The following is a 20,204-nucleotide window of genomic DNA, read 5'->3' as shown; positions in this document are numbered from 1 at the left end:
GCAAATAAAATGGTACATAAGTCCCATTGACGAGGATCAAACCCGAGACCTTATGATTCTAGGGAACGACTTGTGTCACTGCACCAGATCTCCTTCCTCAATCTAATTGCATTTTATAATTGTAAATGTCTTCTACGATATAAATGGTTTATTGCTTTAAGTTTTTGTACTTATATAAATAAATCGCCACTACATGGTGTATATTGGAATAACAAAAACAATAGGTCGGTAAAACAGTATAAGTCCATACTTCAGGGTTTAAAATCAAATTTCCAGAACTAATAACCAGCCAGTCGCCATATATCATATTATCGCCAAGTTCCCGCCATTTCTGGCCAAAACCTCCGAAACCTCGGCTGAAGAATTACGGATTCCCATCAATGTTGTGCGCAAATTGTACGTTCCAACGGGCAACCTTAGCTCCTCTCCCGCAGGAACCCAGCGGACGACCCTCAATTTCGTCGAATTCCGGCCTTCATCATTGGAACCCCAGGCTGCCCCCTTCTCAGGTCAAAACCCTAAAGTTGTTGGGACACCGGGGCTTCAAGGTCGGGGCCTCCGTCGGCAGCGATGGTGGTGGAACCGAGAACTGGGTCAACCGATTGCCCATCATTTCTCTCGGACCTGATAAGGTTTTCCGGTTGATAGCGAACGCGACCGCCAGCCCCATTTGCCAGTTCGTGCCCTCGCCCGGGACGTTCTTGCATTCGGTCGACCCGAGAATCAAACTGGTACCTTTTTCGTACTCCTACATTAGTGTGAAGTATGTTTAATTAGGGGAACATCGATTGATGATTGGTTTTGATAGCTGAGGTCGGATTTGGTTACTTCGTGCTACTCTCGGTTTTTTTCTAAAGTGACTTTTGCTTACGGTAGAGAGGAGAAAGTATCTCAATTAGATATACTGGAGATTGCGGTTCTTCAGGGAAAGCCGAATTTCGGCGGTTGTGAGATGTCGGAAAGGTGGAAATGGAAACTTTTTCCTTTGTCAGGAGAAACTCTGAATTTCGTGGAACATTTGTCATAGAAGTGTGATATCCTTGATTCGTTTTCCGGAAGAGATTACTGTTTTTTCTTTCGATGCGATAATTCTAAACACTACTAATGATGATGGTAATAGAGACTACTTGATGGATTCTTCTCTTTTGAGAATTACAAGTGACTGAACTGAGAACCCTGCTTTATCTTCTTTCTTCATCTTTCAGTAACTTTTTATCTCGGTTCCTTAAAACGACAATGCAGGTTATGGCGTGCATTTGTGATTTTGTTCTCTTCTGAGCATTATCATTGCTCTGTGCAGGTATGGGTTGTGGCTCTTGTCGTTTTGCCTGCTCGGTCCCACATAATGATGCGCTTTGGATTAGTCGTGTACTTGGCTTTCCTTTCGATATGGATCCTCCCTAGACATTTATGGATGGTGAGTTACTTAGGCATGTTGTGTTTTTTCCTTCCTTTGAAACGATATTAGTTGTTGCTGCACTATGCCCCTTTGATTCAAAAACTTGTATTCATTTCTTTTGTAATAGTTCCCATGCTTTCGGGAAAGATGCCCTTTCACGGATTGTACAAATCTGTGTAGGATCAACTGGGAAGGGTATCCTTGCTCTCGGGTATTCTTTTCATCATGTTGGGTCTGGGATCGGATGGTGCGCCTGCTCTTGTCCAATCAAAAACTCCACCAGCTGCCATGATGGGACTCCCTAGTCTTCCTGCATCTTTCATGAGTTACTCTTACCTGATTATGAAGCTCGGACCACTTCAGTTTACGAGGAAGGGCTTGTCGGTTGCTAGCACAGCAGCATGCTTAACTTTCACTGTAATTATCAATCTTCTCCTACCTGCCTTTATTTATTTATTTATTTATTTATTTTCCTGTTCTTTGTTTCGATTAGCATTTCTTTTTGGAGTTTGAGCTCAAAAGAAAAAGGTTCATATTCTACCATCTTTTGTCGGTTATCACCACTTTTTTGGTAGAACTTTTGTTCTAAAATATTGAAATCAATGGTGCTACTTATCCAAAGCCATAGTTTGTTTTCCAAAGCTATGGGCTGCTGGTTCAGTTGATACAACGAAATTGCAGTTGATTTGCAAATAGTAAAAAAATCACTCAGATGGTAAAGTATGGAAAATCATTGTTACAATTGTTTCTATAAAGGAAACCGTTTCGTTATTATTCCGAGAATAATCATCCCCTCATTTTATTTTCCTTGAAAGATCTTCCAAAGTGCAAGCCTTTGCCTGACAACCACATCACCTGAGCAACTAGCATTTGCTTTAAGATGGTACTTGATCCCACTAACATACGTTGGCGTACCAGTGGATGAAATTATTCTGACCTTGTTACTCTCCTTGAGATTCATCCATATAGTTTTTGATGAGGTACGACTGTGACTGTCAATGGTAAACTTGGGCATAATCGACTATTTACTTCGTTAAAGTGGCTTCCTCCTGTACTGTCGACAGTTAAGAAATGTTGCACTGGGAATCGTCTCTCGTAGGATAAATTGGGTTCAGCTAACCATGATGGAGACAATTGATAGTAAGGATAAATCGTGAACACTGCTTGATTTTATTAGTGATAGCCATTTCTGTTCTTTTTACTTGTTTATCGGCACCCATGATGAGCAAGCTTTCTCGTGCAGTATTCATTGGCTATATCCAACGCGGATCTTCAAAAATATATTTAACCATGCAGAGCAGATCTCTCAGGTACCCTCTCTCTTTTAGGTATTTCTTACTTATCTCCTCTATCTCCTTTGAGAATTCCCCCTTCTGTCTGGCTGTTATCTATATCTGCAGCAATATTGGACATTATAGTTGTATATAGAGTGGCAAATGAGCTGGACTCTGTATCGATTAAGGGAGATATATATCATAGTAGCACACTATTTTATGTTTTTGTCCGCCTCCCTAGTAATTTTTCTAAAGAATGCTCAACATTGTTTCGTTAACGGTTTTGTGCAAATTCACAGGCGATGATTGTCAGAGGCTTTAGGGGGAACAGCTGCAGTCACAAGATCTACTTTCTGTCTGGCTCATCGAATGCTACATCCAATGTCATCTCCTTGGTGTGCTTGGCAGGCCTTGTAGGCGCTTCGATCTTGTCAGAGTACATCTTTGTTTGACTTGCGGATTCATCCGTGTATTCTTTAGCAGGGATAAAGGCCAAAACAAAAAAGGGTTTGACCCCGATCGTTATCTGCGATCCACCTGGTTCATACTTTACAGAAGAAGATTGATCACATGAGTACATGGAAATAATATTATGGTCCCTTCCTGGATGATCTTTTGGTCCCTTTGAGCCGTTAGATTCTCACGAAACTCCATCCCCTGGTGCTGAGTTGACGGACCAGAGGGATCAAGTGACCGTTCAAGGGAAGAGATCGGATAAGTTTTCTCGTACATACTATGCATGCCTATCTGGCAGACACAAACCTGAGACATTGTACTGTAATGCTGTTCTTATCGAACACCAATGATACTGTTTTCAAGTACTTCCAGGAGAAGCTTTTAGATAGTGCAAATTATACGCAAAGTCCGCCTATCCCGGGAAGTTAACACCAGCGATTTGTATTTGGTTGAGGACTGAATAAATCCGATGACCCTTTCGAAGCAACAGTGCTTCATTTTATTCCAGCACGATTCATAAACGTCCCACATGGCAGAATTCATTTATCAACTGAATTGGTGACTGAACTGAATAGAATATCACTGATTGAATTGGATCAGGAAAGAAAAACAATTTGGCATGGGCCTGCCTCAATTCTTAAGCCCGTATCCGAACATATTCAAGACCCGGCCCATGTCCACTGTCTCCTTTCCTTCTCCGGGTCTGCTCCCCGTTGCTCGATGGCTGCTGATCTGCGGTGGCGGTCTCCGATCCTTCCGCCGCCTCTCTCTATCTCTGCGACGGCTGCTGATCTTGCCCCGGCAGATTCAAGCCTCTGATTCCTTCCGTCTCTCTCTCTCTCTCTCTCTGCTTTGTCTTCTCCCTCTGGCCGGTCTACTATCTGCGACGGCGGCCTCTCGGCAGCTGCCAAATCACTGCACAGGTGAACTCCGAGAGGTAACGATTTTGATTTCGATTTCGGGGTTTTGTGGTGTGTTGATTGCTGGACGCGTCTCATCATTATCGGTGAGTGAATTCAATCATTTCATGGTTGGTTTGAAGTTATTTGGGCGACTCAGCCGCTCCCATTCGAGCTCTGTTAGTGAAATTCAAGCTTTTCATGCACATCAGCAGCACTGATGATATGTGCAGCATTGATGATAGTAGCAACAGACTTAATACTTGATACATTCCATGGCGCGAGCTTACTGGTCCATCTCAGTCCTACGCCATGGCCACGGCGCTCCGCTGAGACCCGCTGCCCTAATTCGGTTCCTCAGCACAGAGCCTGGAGTTGATGCCGAAAAACTCAATTCGAACGTTAGCATGTCTGAGATTGCCAAAAGGGTTTGTCACATTACGAGGACTCGACCTAGATGGGAGAAGACCCTGGCCTCGGATTTCCCTTCCTTTGATTTCTCCAATCCGGTGTTCTTGCAAGAGCTGTTCAAGAACCAGAGTAATTTGCTCATATCTATCAGGTTCTTTTACTGGTCTCTCTCCCATTATGGTGCCCGGCTCGACCCCGGTTCCTGCGAGTTGCTCTTCGATTCGCTTGTGGAGGCCCAGGCTTGTCATGCTGCGAAGTCGTTCATTGCTCAGACGGGTTTTGCTCCCCAAGCTGCCTCGCTTGAACGGTATGTTATTTGTCTCTTCAAGGGGGGCTTAGTTGATGATGCAATGGATGCGTTCCGCAGGTTGAAGAAAAAGGGACTTACCCTTAAGTCCAAGACGTGGAATGTGGCGTTGTCAGCATGTGTCAAGGCCGAGAGGACTGGCCTCGTGTGGGAATTGTACAAGGAGTTGGTGGCATCGGGTAGTTTAGTTGACATGGGAGAGGAGACTGTCGGGCATCTCATTCGAGCTTTTTGTCTCGATGGAGAAGTGTCGAGGGGTTACAAGCTGCTCAGGCTGGTCTTGGAAGATGGGCTGGTCCCTCGACCGGTGGCCTTCAATGTATTGATCTCTAGTTACTGTAAAAGGCGTAAATTCGATCGAGTGTCTGAACTCCTGCACTTAATGATTGAGAAGAACTGCACTCCTAGTCTTCCCACGTATCAGGCAGTCATTAACGGGCTGCTCATGCGATGGCAGCAGTTTGAGGCTCTTCGTGTTTTCAATGAATTAAAGGACAGAGGCTATGCCCCAGATCGGATCATGTATGCAACTATGATTCACCGCCTTTGCGAGATTGGATGGGTTTGGGACGCGAGGAAGTTGTTGTATGAGATGATCAGTAAAGGGTTTCTCCCAGAAAGGACACCATCTGTAGAATGATCAACGCATTCTTCAAGGTCGGTAACGTCGAAGTTGCCCGCAAGCTATTTGCCCAGCTGTCAGATAAGGGTCTTGGAGGAAGAACCAGCATTTACGACACGATGATTTGTGGGTTGATTTTCCATAAAAAGATAGAAGAAGCATGGGACTTGTTTCAGGAAATGCCCCAGAAGGGCATTGCCCGTGATTACTTGACATACTATGCGTTGATTGGGTACTTTTTGGCAGAAGGGGAGAAAAAGGAGTGCAGAAAGCTCTGTAGAAAGCTCTTTGATGAAGCCATTGCGCAATGTCTCTTGAAAGAGATGGGGGATGTAGAAGGAGTAAAGGTACTTTTGGAACAGATGAAAAAGCAGCGCTTCACTCCATTGCCTCTGGATGATCTTCTCATTTGGGGATTGTGCGGAAAAGGGCTTGCTGCTGAAGCAAGGGATGGGCTTGTGAGCATGCGAAAGAGAGAGATCAAACCTCGGATGGAAACCTTCGCGAGACTGCTTAAGTGTCTTACGGAAGGGAATAGCGTCAATAATTCATTTGCAGTCCTAGCTTTTATGTTCAAGGCAGGTTGTCACAAAGTCGTAAGACGTCCACTCATCCACAAGCTCCGTCAGGGGGAGTCGGGTCTCATCGAAACATAAAGATTCAGCTGGAGTTTTGTCTAGGTTAGCTCTTGTAACTCAGCTATGTACCAATTTTGTCAGAACCTTGTCACAGTAGATCATTTGTCCCCCGGATTTTGGTGGGTTTTTCTATTAGAGCCTTCTCCGGAATAATTCTTTTCTTATATTTAGATTCATTGTCCTGCTCGAACAGGAGTAAAACGGTTCTGTTCCCATTAATGATGTTCCAAACCAGCGATACATTACACTGAACGATCCATGCTGACCGAAGATTCCGACAAATGACATGATACATACATGAAAATATGGAGCAACAATGAACTGCTAGTCTGCAAGTTGTTGTCAGCGGGTTGTTGATGCGGGGAGGAGGGGGAGCGCTGGGGATTGGGGATTGAAATTAATTAAGAACAAGAATATTTCGGGACATTTACATTATTTCTCATATGTAATAAAATTGAGATATGTGGATTTCATTGGCAATTCAGAGATCACACTTCGTGATCAGGGAAGCTCACGCTCGAACCATCCGATGATCCGACAATGGTCTCCGTCTCACCATTGATAATATATATATATATATATATATATATATCGAACCATCTTATGGCTTTGATACCATTTACACCCAAGATCTATCGTAGGGGATAACCATGGAATACAGAAAGAACAAGGATCTGATATGCATAGACCATCAAGATAAATATAAGATCAACATGAAAGATTTATTCAGAAACTTAGCCCATGATGGGCCGAAGGGAGTACATGATGTTCAAGAAAACAAAACAAGACTAAGGTTGATATCCTTATGAATGGGGTTCCTAGTATAACCTTATGACTAAGGTTCTTTACTAGAAGAAATGATGTTTTGTACCGGACTCTGTTCTGTTCAACTTCTACTTCACTCAACTTATACTGGATGTCGAGCTTAGTACCACTAATCGAAGAAAGTGATTCAGTTGTTCTTTCATAGAATCTAGCAGGAATGAGTCGTTCATTAATGCAGTTTTCATCTGCTCCTGTGTCAAATAGAGCAGTTGCATTGATAAACAGATTATGGTTAATGACAAGCGTGATTTTGATCAACCATCTGTTAGGAGAAGGGTCTCCTATCATGGTCAAGTTTTCAAGCTGATCATTTTTTCTCTGTACCAAGGCCAGATCTTCCTCTGGGTTTTTGTCCTGGTGTATGAAATTCTGATCAGAGCTGGCTGAGGGTTTTGGTGCCTCAGTGAATAGCTCTTTCAATTAAGCAATTATCGAGGAATGTTGTTGTTGCTCAATTTTGAGGCAAATAACTTCATTCCTTAGAATTTCGAATTCCTTTTAGGCATCAAACGAGGTTTTTTGAGCTTGCTTCTGATCGTGCCTTTTAAGGATTTCAGAGAGGTTGTAATTAGGGGTTTTGATCTCGCCTTCGAGAGTGCCCTGTTTCAACTTCTCCAGATATTGTTTTCTTAACAGAGGGTTATGGATTTGTTCTGCTATTTCTAGCAAGAATTCTTGGTCCCTGGTTAAGACATTTATCGATTTTTCATCATCGGATGAACAATCTAGTTCATCCATTTGCAGGCTTCCTTCACTTGCAGATGAGTATTCTGTGTCAGAGTCAGAGGACTCTATCAATAGATTACAGATCTGAATTTTATGTCATCATCAATTTCCAGTTGATGAATCTTTTTGTTGGGGTAGCAGTACCTCTGGGTATGGCCAGTTTTCCCGCACTTAAAACACTTAAAGGGAGAGTTGGATTTCCTTTACCCTTATCAGTGAGAGGTGGTTTTGAGGGAATCCTGGGTTTATGGAAATGTTTGGGCTTATGTTTTCTGCTGCAGTCCCCACTGCAGGTTTTTGGTTTTTCGACCTTTTTGTCAACCTGAAAAGAGGGATCGAATTGCTGGCAAAAATTGCCAAGCTCTTTCCTGGTCTGGGTCTTTTCTTTTTTCAATTGTTTTTGGAGTTTGTGCTGAGTACACATTCGGATACCTTCCTTATGGATGAAGCTGATGAGCTCTCCATAACTCAGTTCTTTGTAAGGTATCTGGCCATGATTTATGGATTTGATTTCGTTTCGGACTTGTTCTCCTAACAAGGTTGGCAGACCTGCTAAGAACTTTTCCTTCCAAAACGGTTGGTTACAATCCTCCCTAGACATGACCCTAGTGAGGAAGGTATCATTGTACTGTCTGAAATCAGACAGTCTTTTGCATTTTAAGTTCGACAGCAACTCTAGGTTTTTATCTTTGAGGTGAGAGGGATCTCCTACGAAGTGTTGGGAGATGACAAAGACTAGGGTTGCTACGGCGTCAGGGATGTCTTCGTTGTTAGCATCCCAGATGATCTCACCAGATTCATCTGTCTTGACGCTGGTCAGGATTTCATTTTGTTGGAAAGGCGATAGGTAGTTATCCCACCATCCTTTCAATTTGCCAGTGAACTCTGCTATTAGCATGTGTGCTATGGCTGGGTCAGACAGTCGCGTCTGGGTTTTGTAAGCATTTGACACCATTGTCATTTGCTGCAAGACGCTGAGTATGTTGTACTCAGACTGTCCGTCTATGTTCCACTCATATATGGCGTTGGCACTATACCTATTTTGGACAATATTGGGTTTTTCTTCCAAAACTAGGTCTGGTGCACTTATGGTAGTGTAGTAGGGTTTCTGGGGTTCTTGCCACACTATTTTGTTCAACTCTCCAGTTTTATCAATGGCATTGACATTCGAACCTTCAGATTCTTGTGTCTTATGTTTGGCTGCTTTCATTGGTGTTCCAGGCTCTATTCCTGACAAGGGAGTGTCCGGGATAACCATTTTAGGCAGACTCATGGAGGTAGATTCTTTCTGGAGATTTATGTTTTTTTATTCTTCTCTCTAGTTCCTGATTAAACTCTTGTCTCCTAGAGATGGGAATCTCATGGGGTTTAAAAGGAGGTTTTCTGAGAGTTTCTATGGGTGTAGGCCTTGATTGGTTTGGACGACTAGAGGTCCCTACCTGGTTAGAAACAGGCTTGGTGACTTCTTGTTCTATCCTATCCAACTGGGAACCTATGGTGGAAAGACACTGGTTGGTGAAATTATTTTGTTCAAAGATGTTTTTAATATCTTTGGGGGCCAGTGAATCATCGACTTTCTTTTTGAAAGGAGAAGCTTTGATCTCCTCATTTTGATGGGGAATTATGATTGTACCTAAGGGTGGATGTGTTGACTCAACCGGATCCGCGTTTGGCAGATTTCACTTTATGGTTTTCTGAGTTACACATACCATTCTTTCATGTACGAAATGATTTTCAAACCAATCCCAAAATAGGATATTTGTGGAGTTTTTTAGCACAAATGCTGTCCAACTTGCCATAATATGAGACTTGGTATATTCTTCAGAGAAAGACTCATGGAGCCATCTCCTCTTATGGTCATTATGGGGTGCTAGGAAGTCACTCCTAAGCTTATCGTAATCTATTTTAAATTCCTTAACTACTGTGTCTACCATAGGGACAACTGACACAGATATTGAAAGCTGGGAATTTAATTAAGCTATTTTTTCATTAATTCTATCATGAAAAGAACCTCTTTTACAGACAGAATTCTTATCGATTTTATGGTTGGAACCTGTGCATGCATATGAAGGAATCATTTTGAACAAACTCATTTTCAAAAACAATAAATTTTCCAGTCTCTCAAATATTTATCAAGACTTTCTATACTTTTGCATATAAGCTCCTTACCCTTGGGATATTCCATACCTATCTTAGACGAAAGCTCTACAGATCTATAGAACCAACGGCCTAGTGGTATTAAGATGCTAAACCGTTTCTAACTCTCCTACCCAGCTTCTCTCAAGATCAAAATCTAAGACTTACCTGGTCGATTGGAAGAAACCTCACACAGTGTTTCCCTGTAGAATCCTGCACATACCTCACCCAACTGCTGTACCTAGATTTAACAATAATAGTAGGCAGACATGCTCACACAGTAAAACTCTCTATCGATCTTTACCCCACCACAACTGCTGTACCTAGACTTTCTGTAATACACAAGGATAACTCTTTTCTTGTCGATAACCTCCATCTACTTAGACGGTGTCCATAACACTACGGGCCATTGTCCAATTTTCTCCCTGAAACTGCCCTAACCGTCGGGTCTTACAAACGGGAACACCTTAGGACTCCCCCCGGGTTCCTATGAACGGTGAATGTGTAGGGTCCATTAGAGCGACGAGATGGACATTAGAGCCTCCTGCATTACTTCTAACTAGCATCAGTTCATTGTGATATTGGATCTAAACCTCTAGAGAGACCTACGCTATGGCTGCCTAATTACTATGTTTACCAGCTTCAGTTCATTGTATAGGATATGCAAGAATACACTGTAGGAAGAACACAACATGAGTTTCTACCAGCCATGAAGGCGGTCCTAGATGTCATGACCTACGAGTTCTACTGGATCTGAGAATTCTAAACGGAATATACATCCTATCCCCACTTATGGCTCTGATACAGCCATGAAGGCGGTCCTAGATGTTTGATTTTAGGGTCGGTTTTTAAAATTTTAATTCTAACTTTAACTCTACTCACTACACAATAAAAGTCAACAACACAATTATTACTTTTTCCCTTTTCTTTAATTTTTTTAACTATTCAATTCAATTTTCAATATTAAATTTATCAACTATTCATTATTTTTTCACATTTTTTCTCATAATTCAACAACATAATTATTACAACCCAATTAAAATCAAAATTCAACTCTACTTAACTCTAAAATAAAATACACTAATGTCTGGGTCTCTTGTTCCAGCCTTAGGAGATACAATGACATACAGGAAAAAAACTAATCATTCATTTAATATATACTGTATATTTATTTAACAATCAATATAATAAAAAGATATACTAAAAACATCCAGTGTAGATATACAAACTTTGTTTTTTCCATTTTCTGAAATAATACTATTCAAAATCATTATTTTCATACTTTAAATTTTACTATTGATATGGTCGTAAATTTATATAATTAGTGTGTTCTAATAATATATATATATACTTTATTAATTATTCTCGAGTAACGAATTATTCATATATATTTTCATATTTTTTTATTAAATCCTTTGTTGTTTTCAGAAAACCTTTAAGTATAGTCGATCCATTTTTTATAGTATTTATGATAAGATGCGTCAATTTTACTATATATAATTGTTGCATATATATATTTACAAATTTGACTACAATATAATTTATAGGGTTATAATTGTGAATATCAATCCAAACTAAAATAAATTAGTAATTTCATCCAATTAAAAATTATATTAATTTTTTATTATGTATATTTTTTCTATGATTGTAATTAGAAAAAAGAAGTATTTCTTTTAATTATAAAAAAGGTCTATGTACTAGTACAATGAAATAAAAATTTTAATAGCTAGTAAAGGGATACAAGTAGTCGCACGAGTATCGAATCTGGAATATCTTGTTTGTTAAGCGAAGGCATGTATCGCTGTGCAACACCCTCTTTGATAAAAGAAGTAAATTTAAATTAGCTAATTATGTTAAAGAAAAGATTAATTTTAGAACTAACTCTTTTACTTCTTATAATATAATAAATCTGCCAATCATCATATAGATACATAAACATGGGATTAGCAAAGTTTGATACAGCATTTTAAAAACAAAATTCACCATATACAAAGAATTAATATAACATTTAAATACATTTATCAGTTAAATTGTAAATGATCCTTTTAGAAGATTAGAATATTATATTTTGAAATAATAAAAATCTTAATTTATACATACTTCAAATTATGTATTTTAATTTAAAATAAAAAAGTATTGAAATAATTAAAGAGAGGATAATTTATATATTTAAGAAACAAAAAAAGATAAAAACCTTCCAATTAAAGAGAAAAGAATTATAAAACTATTGAAAATACTTCTCTAAATTGTTTTGGATTTGAAAAATTAGAAAATTCTTTTTTTGTGGTGTGAGATATCCAAAAAAATTCAAAAATTTCTTTTTTTTTAAAAAAAATTGTTCTTCATTTTAGGTAAGCAAGTACATAATTTACGGTCTTTCATTTTTATAAAAAATTTCCAAAAAAAATAATAATAAACAGGCCTAACGTTTTTCATTTTTTGATATGTATTTTAATAAAACAAGTTAAATAAAGTTTTTTTAATTATTAATACTAAAAATAGTAGAGGCAAAAAAGAATCTTAAGAATAATAATGACAACCTCATGAAAAGGGTTTGGTTGGTAATTTGTCTTTGTTAATTGGTGCCTGCCGATGGTGTTAAGCAAACCTTGAAGGGATAAAACAAGGTGAACCCTTCGACGATCGCAAGGTGGACGTCGACATAGATGGTGCTTTCACAACCGTTGATTTCGACTGGCGTGGGCCCCACTCCACTGGTCCCACCAATCTTAATCTGATCCAACGGTCGACATTGGTCTCCCCCTCCTCGTCAACTCTTCCAAGTCTTTCCCCCTTCTCCTTCCCCTCCATTTTCCCGAGAGAAGGAAGAAAATTCATTTCGAGGGAGAGAGAGAGAGATTTTCCGGCCAAGATCAGATCATGGAGAGGGCTGCGTTCGGGTACTCTGCCGTGAGCAAGGGTGAGAAGGATCTCGAGTCCGGGGAGACGCTCTACCCGGGCCTCAGCCACGGCGAGAACCAGCTCCGGTGGGGCTTCATCCGCAAGGTCTACGGGATCCTGGCTGCTCAGATCCTGTTGACCACCGTCGTCTCCGCCGTAACCGTCCTCTACGCCCCTGTCAACGAGCTCCTCAGGGGAAGCCCCGGCCTCCTGCTCTTCCTCGTGTTCCTTCCTTTCATCTGTACGTATGAAAGTTAAATACCCTAGATCTATGGAATTCGGGTGCTTATGATCGCCCAATTGCGTCGTTTCTTGGTACCTCTGTGCTGATCTTGGCTTGATCCGAGTAACCTTTTAGCAATTCGGTGTCAATTTCATCCGCTTGCCCTTTCGGTCGTGCGGCAGATTGGACACGGTCATGGATCTTCCTTTTTTTTTTCGATGGAAATTATGGATCGTTAGATATACCATCATTTGCTTTGAATTGAATCATGAGTCAATGTCGTATTAGCCCATCTGTGTCACGTCTGTGGTTTCGTGTCGAATTTCATGCTGTCACTTCCGTTTTCATAATCAACCAGCCCCATTTCAATATTTTGTGGAATTGAATGATGATGAAGATTTTCATGTGAATGGTGTTATTCGTATTAAATTGTGGTATTCATTTCAATGGTTTATGCATATATTTCTGTCGGTGCTTTTATGATTTGATGAGCGAAACAAGATCCAAAGGATGTTTTTGGTCCCCCATGCTTGTAGCTTGATAATCAGCTTCAATCAACAATAGCTAGAGATTAAAATCCAACTCCATATAAGTTTACCATTGAACCGAGGGGTGGAAAAAAATAAAAGAAAATGAAGAATCTAGGAGTATGTAAGGAATCAGAGATAATTGATGTAGCCGTTCTCCGTTTCTTGTTTAACTTTTGCAGTCAAATTATGAATTTGATAGGGCTTGGTAGACAGTAGGCTAAGTTTTGATTTTTAATTCCCTTCTTCTATGCCTGGGTGTTCATTTCTATGCTATCCATTTGGCAACAAACGCTGATGAACTTATCTCAGAGACCATCTGAAGGAGAGTGAGTTGTACGAGTAGCGACATGGGATACTTGCAAATTTTTTTTCTGGGCTTGGCCATATTGCCTCAGTGTGAAACTGCTTAGAGGTTAAGATTCGTGCTTCGGTGTAGTTTGTTCTTTAATAAAACCAGGGTTTTGAGAAATGACTAGCGTATATATTATGTAAAAAGTTTTGGGCATCATAAGTTTTGTGCTTGTATTGTCAGGTGTGGCATGCTATCGTGTCAAGTTAAACAGTATTTTCATAAAAGGAACCCGATATTGTGTATTGTGGCCCGTGGTGTTTGTGGTAAAGCACGTACTATTGGGAGGAGGATTTGATACTTTTATCTAATTGTGACAAAATTTCCGTATGTACAGTGTTGTGGCCTCTGCATGTTTATCAGCAGAAGCACCCCTTGAACTTTGTCTTCCTGGGCCTCTTCACGCTGACACTGAGCTTCACTGTCGGAGTGAGCTGTGCAAACACTGATGGTTTGTATCTCTTCCTCACTGAGATATTTTGATAGAAATAGAAAACCTTCATGTTATCCAAGAATTCTTTTGTCTCTCATCTCTCATTCATGGACTTATAAATGTCTCACCTGCGGTAATCTTTGCAGGAAAAATTGTGCTCGAAGCTCTAATCTTAACATCAGCAGTTGTGTTTGCCCTAACCGGGTATACATTCTGGGCCTCTAGGAAGGGCAAGGATTTCAGCTTCCTTGGTCCGATTCTGTTCACCAGCCTTGTCGTTCTGATCATGACTAGCTTCTTGCAGGTCCGGAACCTCGCCTTTGATCCCGTAATAAAATAGGAATATCTCGAAAATACACTCGCTTTAACTAAATTTCTGAAAAATGCAGATGTTCTTCCCACTGGGCCCCACATCAGTGGCCATCTACGGAGGCATCAGCGCCATCGTCTTTGCAGGATACATCGTCTATGACACTGACAATCTGATCAAGCGGTTCACATACGATGAGTACATCTGGGCTTCCGTCACTCTCTACCTGGACATTCTCAACCTGTTCCTCACCATTCTGAGGATGATGAGGGAGGGAAATAATTAAGACCGGAACCTCCTCGTTGGAGTCGTGTGGTAACAGGTTTGTTGCTGCACGAGCCCTATTATATGGGTGATTTGGGTAGATGACTCCATGAAATGATTCAGTAAAATGCTCGACCGTTGCTGTGAATACTGAATTTGATACAGTAGTGATGTAATCGGTCCCTCTATGGTACTGAGTTGCATATGAGTGACCAATCTTTTGCTAAGCAGCTACAGTATCTCACCTCACTGGTTCGAAGTGTCGTGGCGTGAGAATTTACTTGTAATAATTGCTTGCTTTTCTTGAAGTTAATGTTTTCCTCCATTCCCAACTTCGATGTGAAAACAGAGGGGAGCTCACCGATCACAATGGCATATGCTGCAGGATTACTGTAAAGTGATGCCGATATTATGTGGATTATTCAGTCGTACCAATCACGGGAATGACGTGGTTTGCCTTCTTAACATTTCCGGATAATGCATCAGATGTGGTAAAGGGTTTGACAGGGAGGAACTCATAGGCAATTATATCTCGTCACTTGACGAAAAAAAATACGATTGTAAAATTTTATGTTCGTAAAATTTTATGTCACTTAACGGAAGAAAATACTAAAGTAAAATTTTATGTAAGAGGACAAAAGACGTTGGATCATTTGAAACCGACAGTACAATCTTGGGTTTCTTTCTCCACTTTGATTTCAAGTTGACAGCGGCAAGAAATTTGACCCTCAAAATAAATACAAAATATGAATTAATGATTTTTTTTCTCTATAATCAAAGAAAATATCCAAGAGGGTACATTATAAAAATAGAAAATATAGCAGGTGCTTCTAAATCATTGCAAAAGAAAATACATTTAACTAAGCAGTTTACATAAAAATATAAATATAATTAAATCTTTTCAGTTGCTATAGTCCATTTTCAACCTTTTGATACTAAATTCTATATGAATCATAGTCTATTTTCAATTTTTTGAGACTAAATTCTATATGAATCCTAGTAAAGATCGAGATGCAGAGCATAGCGTAATCCATATATAGATAGCTACTATTAGAGAAGTCTAGCCGAAAGGAGTCTTGGACCGATACTCGGTCATGAATCCCCACAAATCACAACTCTTGAGCTAATAAGCCAAACCGAAGAAACTCAAACCCGAGAGAGTCAAACCAAGCAGTCAGGCTTCTTTGATCGGTTTAAATCAGTAATTAATAATCTAGATAATCAAATCAAAATATGAATTAATGAGAAAATTGATTAATTAAAAAATAAATAATATTCGCTCATAATTCCCCAACCGATTCCCCCTCGCTATTGATAACAAACCCTTTATCAAGAAGATTAACTTCCTCTCCATTTCCCAAAACCCTTACGATGGATTTCTTCAAATCCGTCTTCTCCGACGACCCCTCGCCGTCCGGTTCCGATCCCGATTCGCCCAAGCAGCCGGAGCCACAGGACCCGCCCGGAGACGCTCCCGCCCCTGGCACTGGCTCCGGCGGAGGCGCGTGGAGCTTCGGTGGCCTGATCAAAAACCTCGCCACCAGATCGGAGTCCGTGATCCAGCACTACCGGCGGGACATCGAGGAGTTCGGGTCCGGCCTGAGGAAGGAGACCACGGTCATCCGCGAGGCCGCCTCCCGCGCCGTCAAGGACCTCCCGGCGTCGCTCGAGGTCGGCGCGTCGGTCGCCCAGGAGTCCCTCGAGTCGGTCGGCCAGGCCATCGACGACATCGGCGCCACTGTCTGGAAGTCCACCGCCGAGATCATCTCCCACAGTAAGGACGCCTTGCTAGATCTTGATTCTGATTCTGCCGAAATTGCGAATGCTGGGGGCAATATTAGTAGCGGCTCTCAGTTGCATAGCTATAGCTCTCTGGGCTTAGATGTTAAGAAGTACAGCAGGTTCGATGCTCAGTTGCGTGCGATTCAGTGTGATGTTGGTACCTACTGTGACGAGCCAGAGGATAAGGAGGATTACGGGGAATGGGAGATAGGGTTTGTTTTGGAGGAGAGGAGTGCAGAGATTGAGAGCTTGATTCAAGAAAATGGAATCATCAAGGACATATATGACAGGGTCGTGCCTGACATGGTTGATCGCGAGACTTTCTGGGGAAGATACTTTTACAGAGTGGACAAGCTCAAGCAGGCCGAGGACGCCAGGGCTAGGCTCGTGAAGCGGGCAATTTCTGGGGATGAAGATGAGGATTTGAGGTGGGATTTCGACGATGACGGCAATGGTGAAGAAGGTGAAGGCTCGGCATCAAACTCCAAGAATGGAATTCTCGAATCAGTGAAAGAAGGGTCTAGTCAAGTTGCGGGTGAGGAAGTTTCTGAAGAACTGAGGGACGATAAGTCGGATGGAAAGATTGAAGAGAAAGAGAAGGTGGAGAGCGTGGAGTCGTGTAAAGACAGCGATGTCTCAATTGTTTCAACCCAACCCTCGATACCTGAGGAAGACCTGGGGTGGGATGAGATCGAAGACATGGTGAGCAATGACGAGAGCAGAGGGGATGGTGGTGCCTCCAGCAGTGCGAGCAGAGTCGACTTAAGGAAGCGGCTTAGTGCTGCTGAGGAAGAGGAGGACTTGAGTTGGGATATTGAGGAAGATGATGAACCTCCCAAAGCTCAATGACTGGCTCGTTCTTCCACTACAGCTGCTGTTCAAATGTAAGATGGCTTGCTTATCAGTCACTCCCGCCATGATACGATTCAATTGCTCGGATCAATATGGATTCTGGGGTTTCATGGGTTAGTATGTAAATACGAATACTTCGTCTCACTGTAATCTGTCAATTGGAATTGCAAGTAATTGGATTTATGAAATTCCGATGATTCTTCTATAATAAAAGGTAAGTCTTCTCTATTTTTGATTGCTGCTGACGGTTGGAGCTGGATCAATGCCAAGTTATCCTGATGATCGTTGGGGTTCCACTTTTGGGTCATTATCCAAGTTTGGTAGATGGATTATTCGGTTTGGTCATTTTCAGATCGGTTTCCGCTCACACTCAATATAATGTCAGATGGGCGCTGTCAATTCAAACAAAGTTCCACGTAGGTACAAAAGGTTTGTAATGTGTAATGATGTCGTACAAAATGATTTTTTTTTTCCGTAACAATTTGATACAAAACGTTTCAATTTGGTTTCGAGTGCATTCTGTTAATTGCTTTCGACGCTGTTAACATTTTACTGACATAGCACGTCCTCTGTGTCACTTTTGTCACGTGGATTCAGGCATAACTCTTCATATCATTAATGAAGATGTGAAATCTGAAAAATTCAAATAAAAATACCAAAATAATAATAAAAATGCAGAAAAAAATATTTAAAAGTTTAAAAAATTAAGAAAATCCAGTGAAATAGAAAAAAATTCAATATCCACAATAAAGTTAAAAATTGAAGAAATTAAGAAAAAAGAGAGATTAGGTCTGAGTTGAAGGCTGGAGATCGAGGTGGAGAGGCAAGTTCCTGCAACCATTGATGCCACCGAAGGAGGAACGACTCGGTGAGACCACACTGGAGCCAAGAAGGGATCGAGGTGGAGATGAGATTCGTGCTTGAGCTCGGGCTAGTGCTAGACCATAGGGAAGTCTAGGAACCTATAGAAGCGGAGGAGAGGAAACTCATGATGGCCTCGTGGTATTGAGCTCTGATTGCAAGTGGAGAGGGTCGAGACAGAGGAGGTCGGAAGCAATGGAAGTCATCTCTGTCTATCTGCTCAGTCCTATGCTTCGCCTCAACTCTACTTCTTATTACGGATTTGTCGGGTCACTTCTCAGCTCGCTCGCTCTTTCACCTTAGCAAAACCACAGAGAAGACAGACCAGCGAAAAGCTGGTTCCCGAAGGTTTGTGGCCCTGTTGACCTATTCCAACCCTCGAATTCTGAAGCCCAGAGGTCGAGGCGGTGGATCTGCTCTCATGTGGGGGACAGTAGGTACCAGAGATAAGAAGGAGGAGATACCGGCAAAAAGTTGCTCGCAGGTGAAAGAAGACTGCTGGAACCTGTCCGACGGTGGCAGCCAAAATGGTGGCAGAGCCTCTGCCCTCTCTTTTCCTTCCTCGATCTTCCTTCTTCGATCCCCATGGGCTGTAGGTAGGGAGGGTGGGAGCATAAAGAGAGATGATTTCTTTGAAATTTGAATTTTGAGTTTTTTTTTTCACAATTTAGATAATTTTTATGCATTTTTTTTAGCTTTTCATATTTGTATCTCTAGTAATGATGTGGTGAGCTATGATTGGTTTACATGACAACAGTAACACATAGGACAAGCCACGTTGGGAAAATGCTAGCGTTGTTAGAGGACAATTGACGAAATGCACTTGATTGAAACCAAATTAAAACGTTTTGTATCAAATCATTATGAGAAAAACATTTTGTACCACATTGTTATACATTGCAAACTTTTTAAATCTCTGGTGTATTAAACCCATTTTTACAATAATTTTATCGCCAAAAGAAAAATCACTATCTTATGGGAAAAAGTATCTTATATAAGATACTTCCTCATATTATGGGTTATCTTTTATTCTTTGCCAAAAATAGAGAAGAAGAATTGGCCCAAAAGTTGTTAGAAGTATTCCTTATATTTTCGATTTCCTAATAATGCCTTAAAATTTTAAAAATAGTTGAATTTTTTTGGGAAATTTTAATGCTTTTCTTTTGGTTATTAAAATATATATTTTGGATTATTATACAAAAGTAATGTAATTGGGAATCATTTTTAACAACTAAATTATTTTTATGAGACACCTATCAAAAAGTATTTTTTTTAATACAAGAAATGATTTTAGGATCCTGAAATCATAGGGCGAGTAGCATTGTTATCAGAACCGGACCGGACCGGCCGGTTCGACCGGTCGGACCGGGAATCGGCACCAAGTCCGGTCCGGTTCGCCTAAAAACCGAAATGGCAGCTTTGAATCGCCGGACCCATTGAACCGGCCGATTTTAAGCAAAATTTCATTAAACCGGCCGGTTCTATGGGTTTTTATGGGTTTCCTATTTAATGTAAAAATTGGTTGGTTGTGTAAGGATTTGAACTCATGACCTCTTGCTTTTCATATTAGCATACTACCAACCAAGCCACCACCACTTTTTTGTTCTTTTAACTCTACTTTTAAGTACTTATTAAAATAAAATATTTATTTTGAAGTAAGAAATATTAAATATAGATACTTTCTTATACTATTGTTATATTTCTTTAAAATCATCATACTTTTATCTTAATTATCATAATTTTTTTAATAATATGAATATTTATTTTATTTTAAATAAACGAGCGGTCCGACCCATCGAACCCCCGGTTGGACCCATAAACCCATGACCCCGTACCCCTTCCGGTTCATCATCCGGTCCGGTTCTGATAACACTGGCGAGTAGGATGGGTTTTCCCCCTGGCGTGACCCACCGACCCCTTTTTAGAAAAGGAATTGACATTTTAAATTAATTAATTAATATTTTTTTTCTCAATTTGCACCACTTGGCATTCAAAGACTAATGATC

General features: G+C 40.7%; 4 protein-coding genes across 4 annotated transcripts; all 4 read left to right on the top strand.

The window, feature by feature from the left end:
* Positions 1-294: 294 nt before the first annotated feature.
* On the top strand, positions 295-3,535 carry LOC116208393 (protein ABCI12, chloroplastic-like). Its single transcript, XM_031541799.1, has 7 exons — positions 295-731; positions 1,301-1,417; positions 1,580-1,816; positions 2,215-2,379; positions 2,464-2,539; positions 2,643-2,709; positions 2,973-3,535. The coding sequence occupies exons 1-7, from the start codon at positions 381-383 to the stop codon at positions 2,977-2,979; spliced, it is 1,020 nt and encodes a 339-aa protein (XP_031397659.1). The 5' UTR covers positions 295-380; the 3' UTR covers positions 2,980-3,535.
* A 283-nt stretch (positions 3,536-3,818) lies between these two features.
* Positions 3,819-6,474, top strand: LOC116208390 (pentatricopeptide repeat-containing protein At5g18950). Its single transcript, XM_031541796.1, is given in 3 exon segments — positions 3,819-5,366; positions 5,369-6,048; positions 6,200-6,474. Coding segments are annotated over 2 exon segments (1,719 nt in total). The 5' UTR covers positions 3,819-4,303; the 3' UTR covers positions 6,025-6,048; positions 6,200-6,474.
* Positions 6,475-12,490: 6,016 nt separating this feature from the next.
* On the top strand, positions 12,491-15,124 carry LOC116208394 (BI1-like protein). The gene is made up of 4 exons (XM_031541800.1): positions 12,491-12,835; positions 14,034-14,147; positions 14,276-14,433; positions 14,519-15,124. The coding sequence occupies exons 1-4, from the start codon at positions 12,574-12,576 to the stop codon at positions 14,723-14,725; spliced, it is 741 nt and encodes a 246-aa protein (XP_031397660.1). The 5' UTR covers positions 12,491-12,573; the 3' UTR covers positions 14,726-15,124.
* Positions 15,125-15,999: 875 nt separating this feature from the next.
* On the top strand, positions 16,000-17,565 carry LOC116208392 (BSD domain-containing protein 1-like). Its single transcript, XM_031541797.1, has one exon. The coding sequence runs from the start codon at positions 16,075-16,077 to the stop codon at positions 17,332-17,334; it is 1,260 nt and encodes a 419-aa protein (XP_031397657.1). The 5' UTR covers positions 16,000-16,074; the 3' UTR covers positions 17,335-17,565.
* Positions 17,566-20,204: the final 2,639 nt, after the last annotated feature.

Source organism: Punica granatum, chromosome 5 (assembly GCF_007655135.1).
Source record: "Punica granatum isolate Tunisia-2019 chromosome 5, ASM765513v2, whole genome shotgun sequence".
Lineage (NCBI taxonomy): Eukaryota > Viridiplantae > Streptophyta > Magnoliopsida > Myrtales > Lythraceae > Punica > Punica granatum.
The sequence above is the reverse complement of the archived record's forward strand: the minus strand, read 5'-3'. Positions and strand labels throughout refer to the sequence as shown.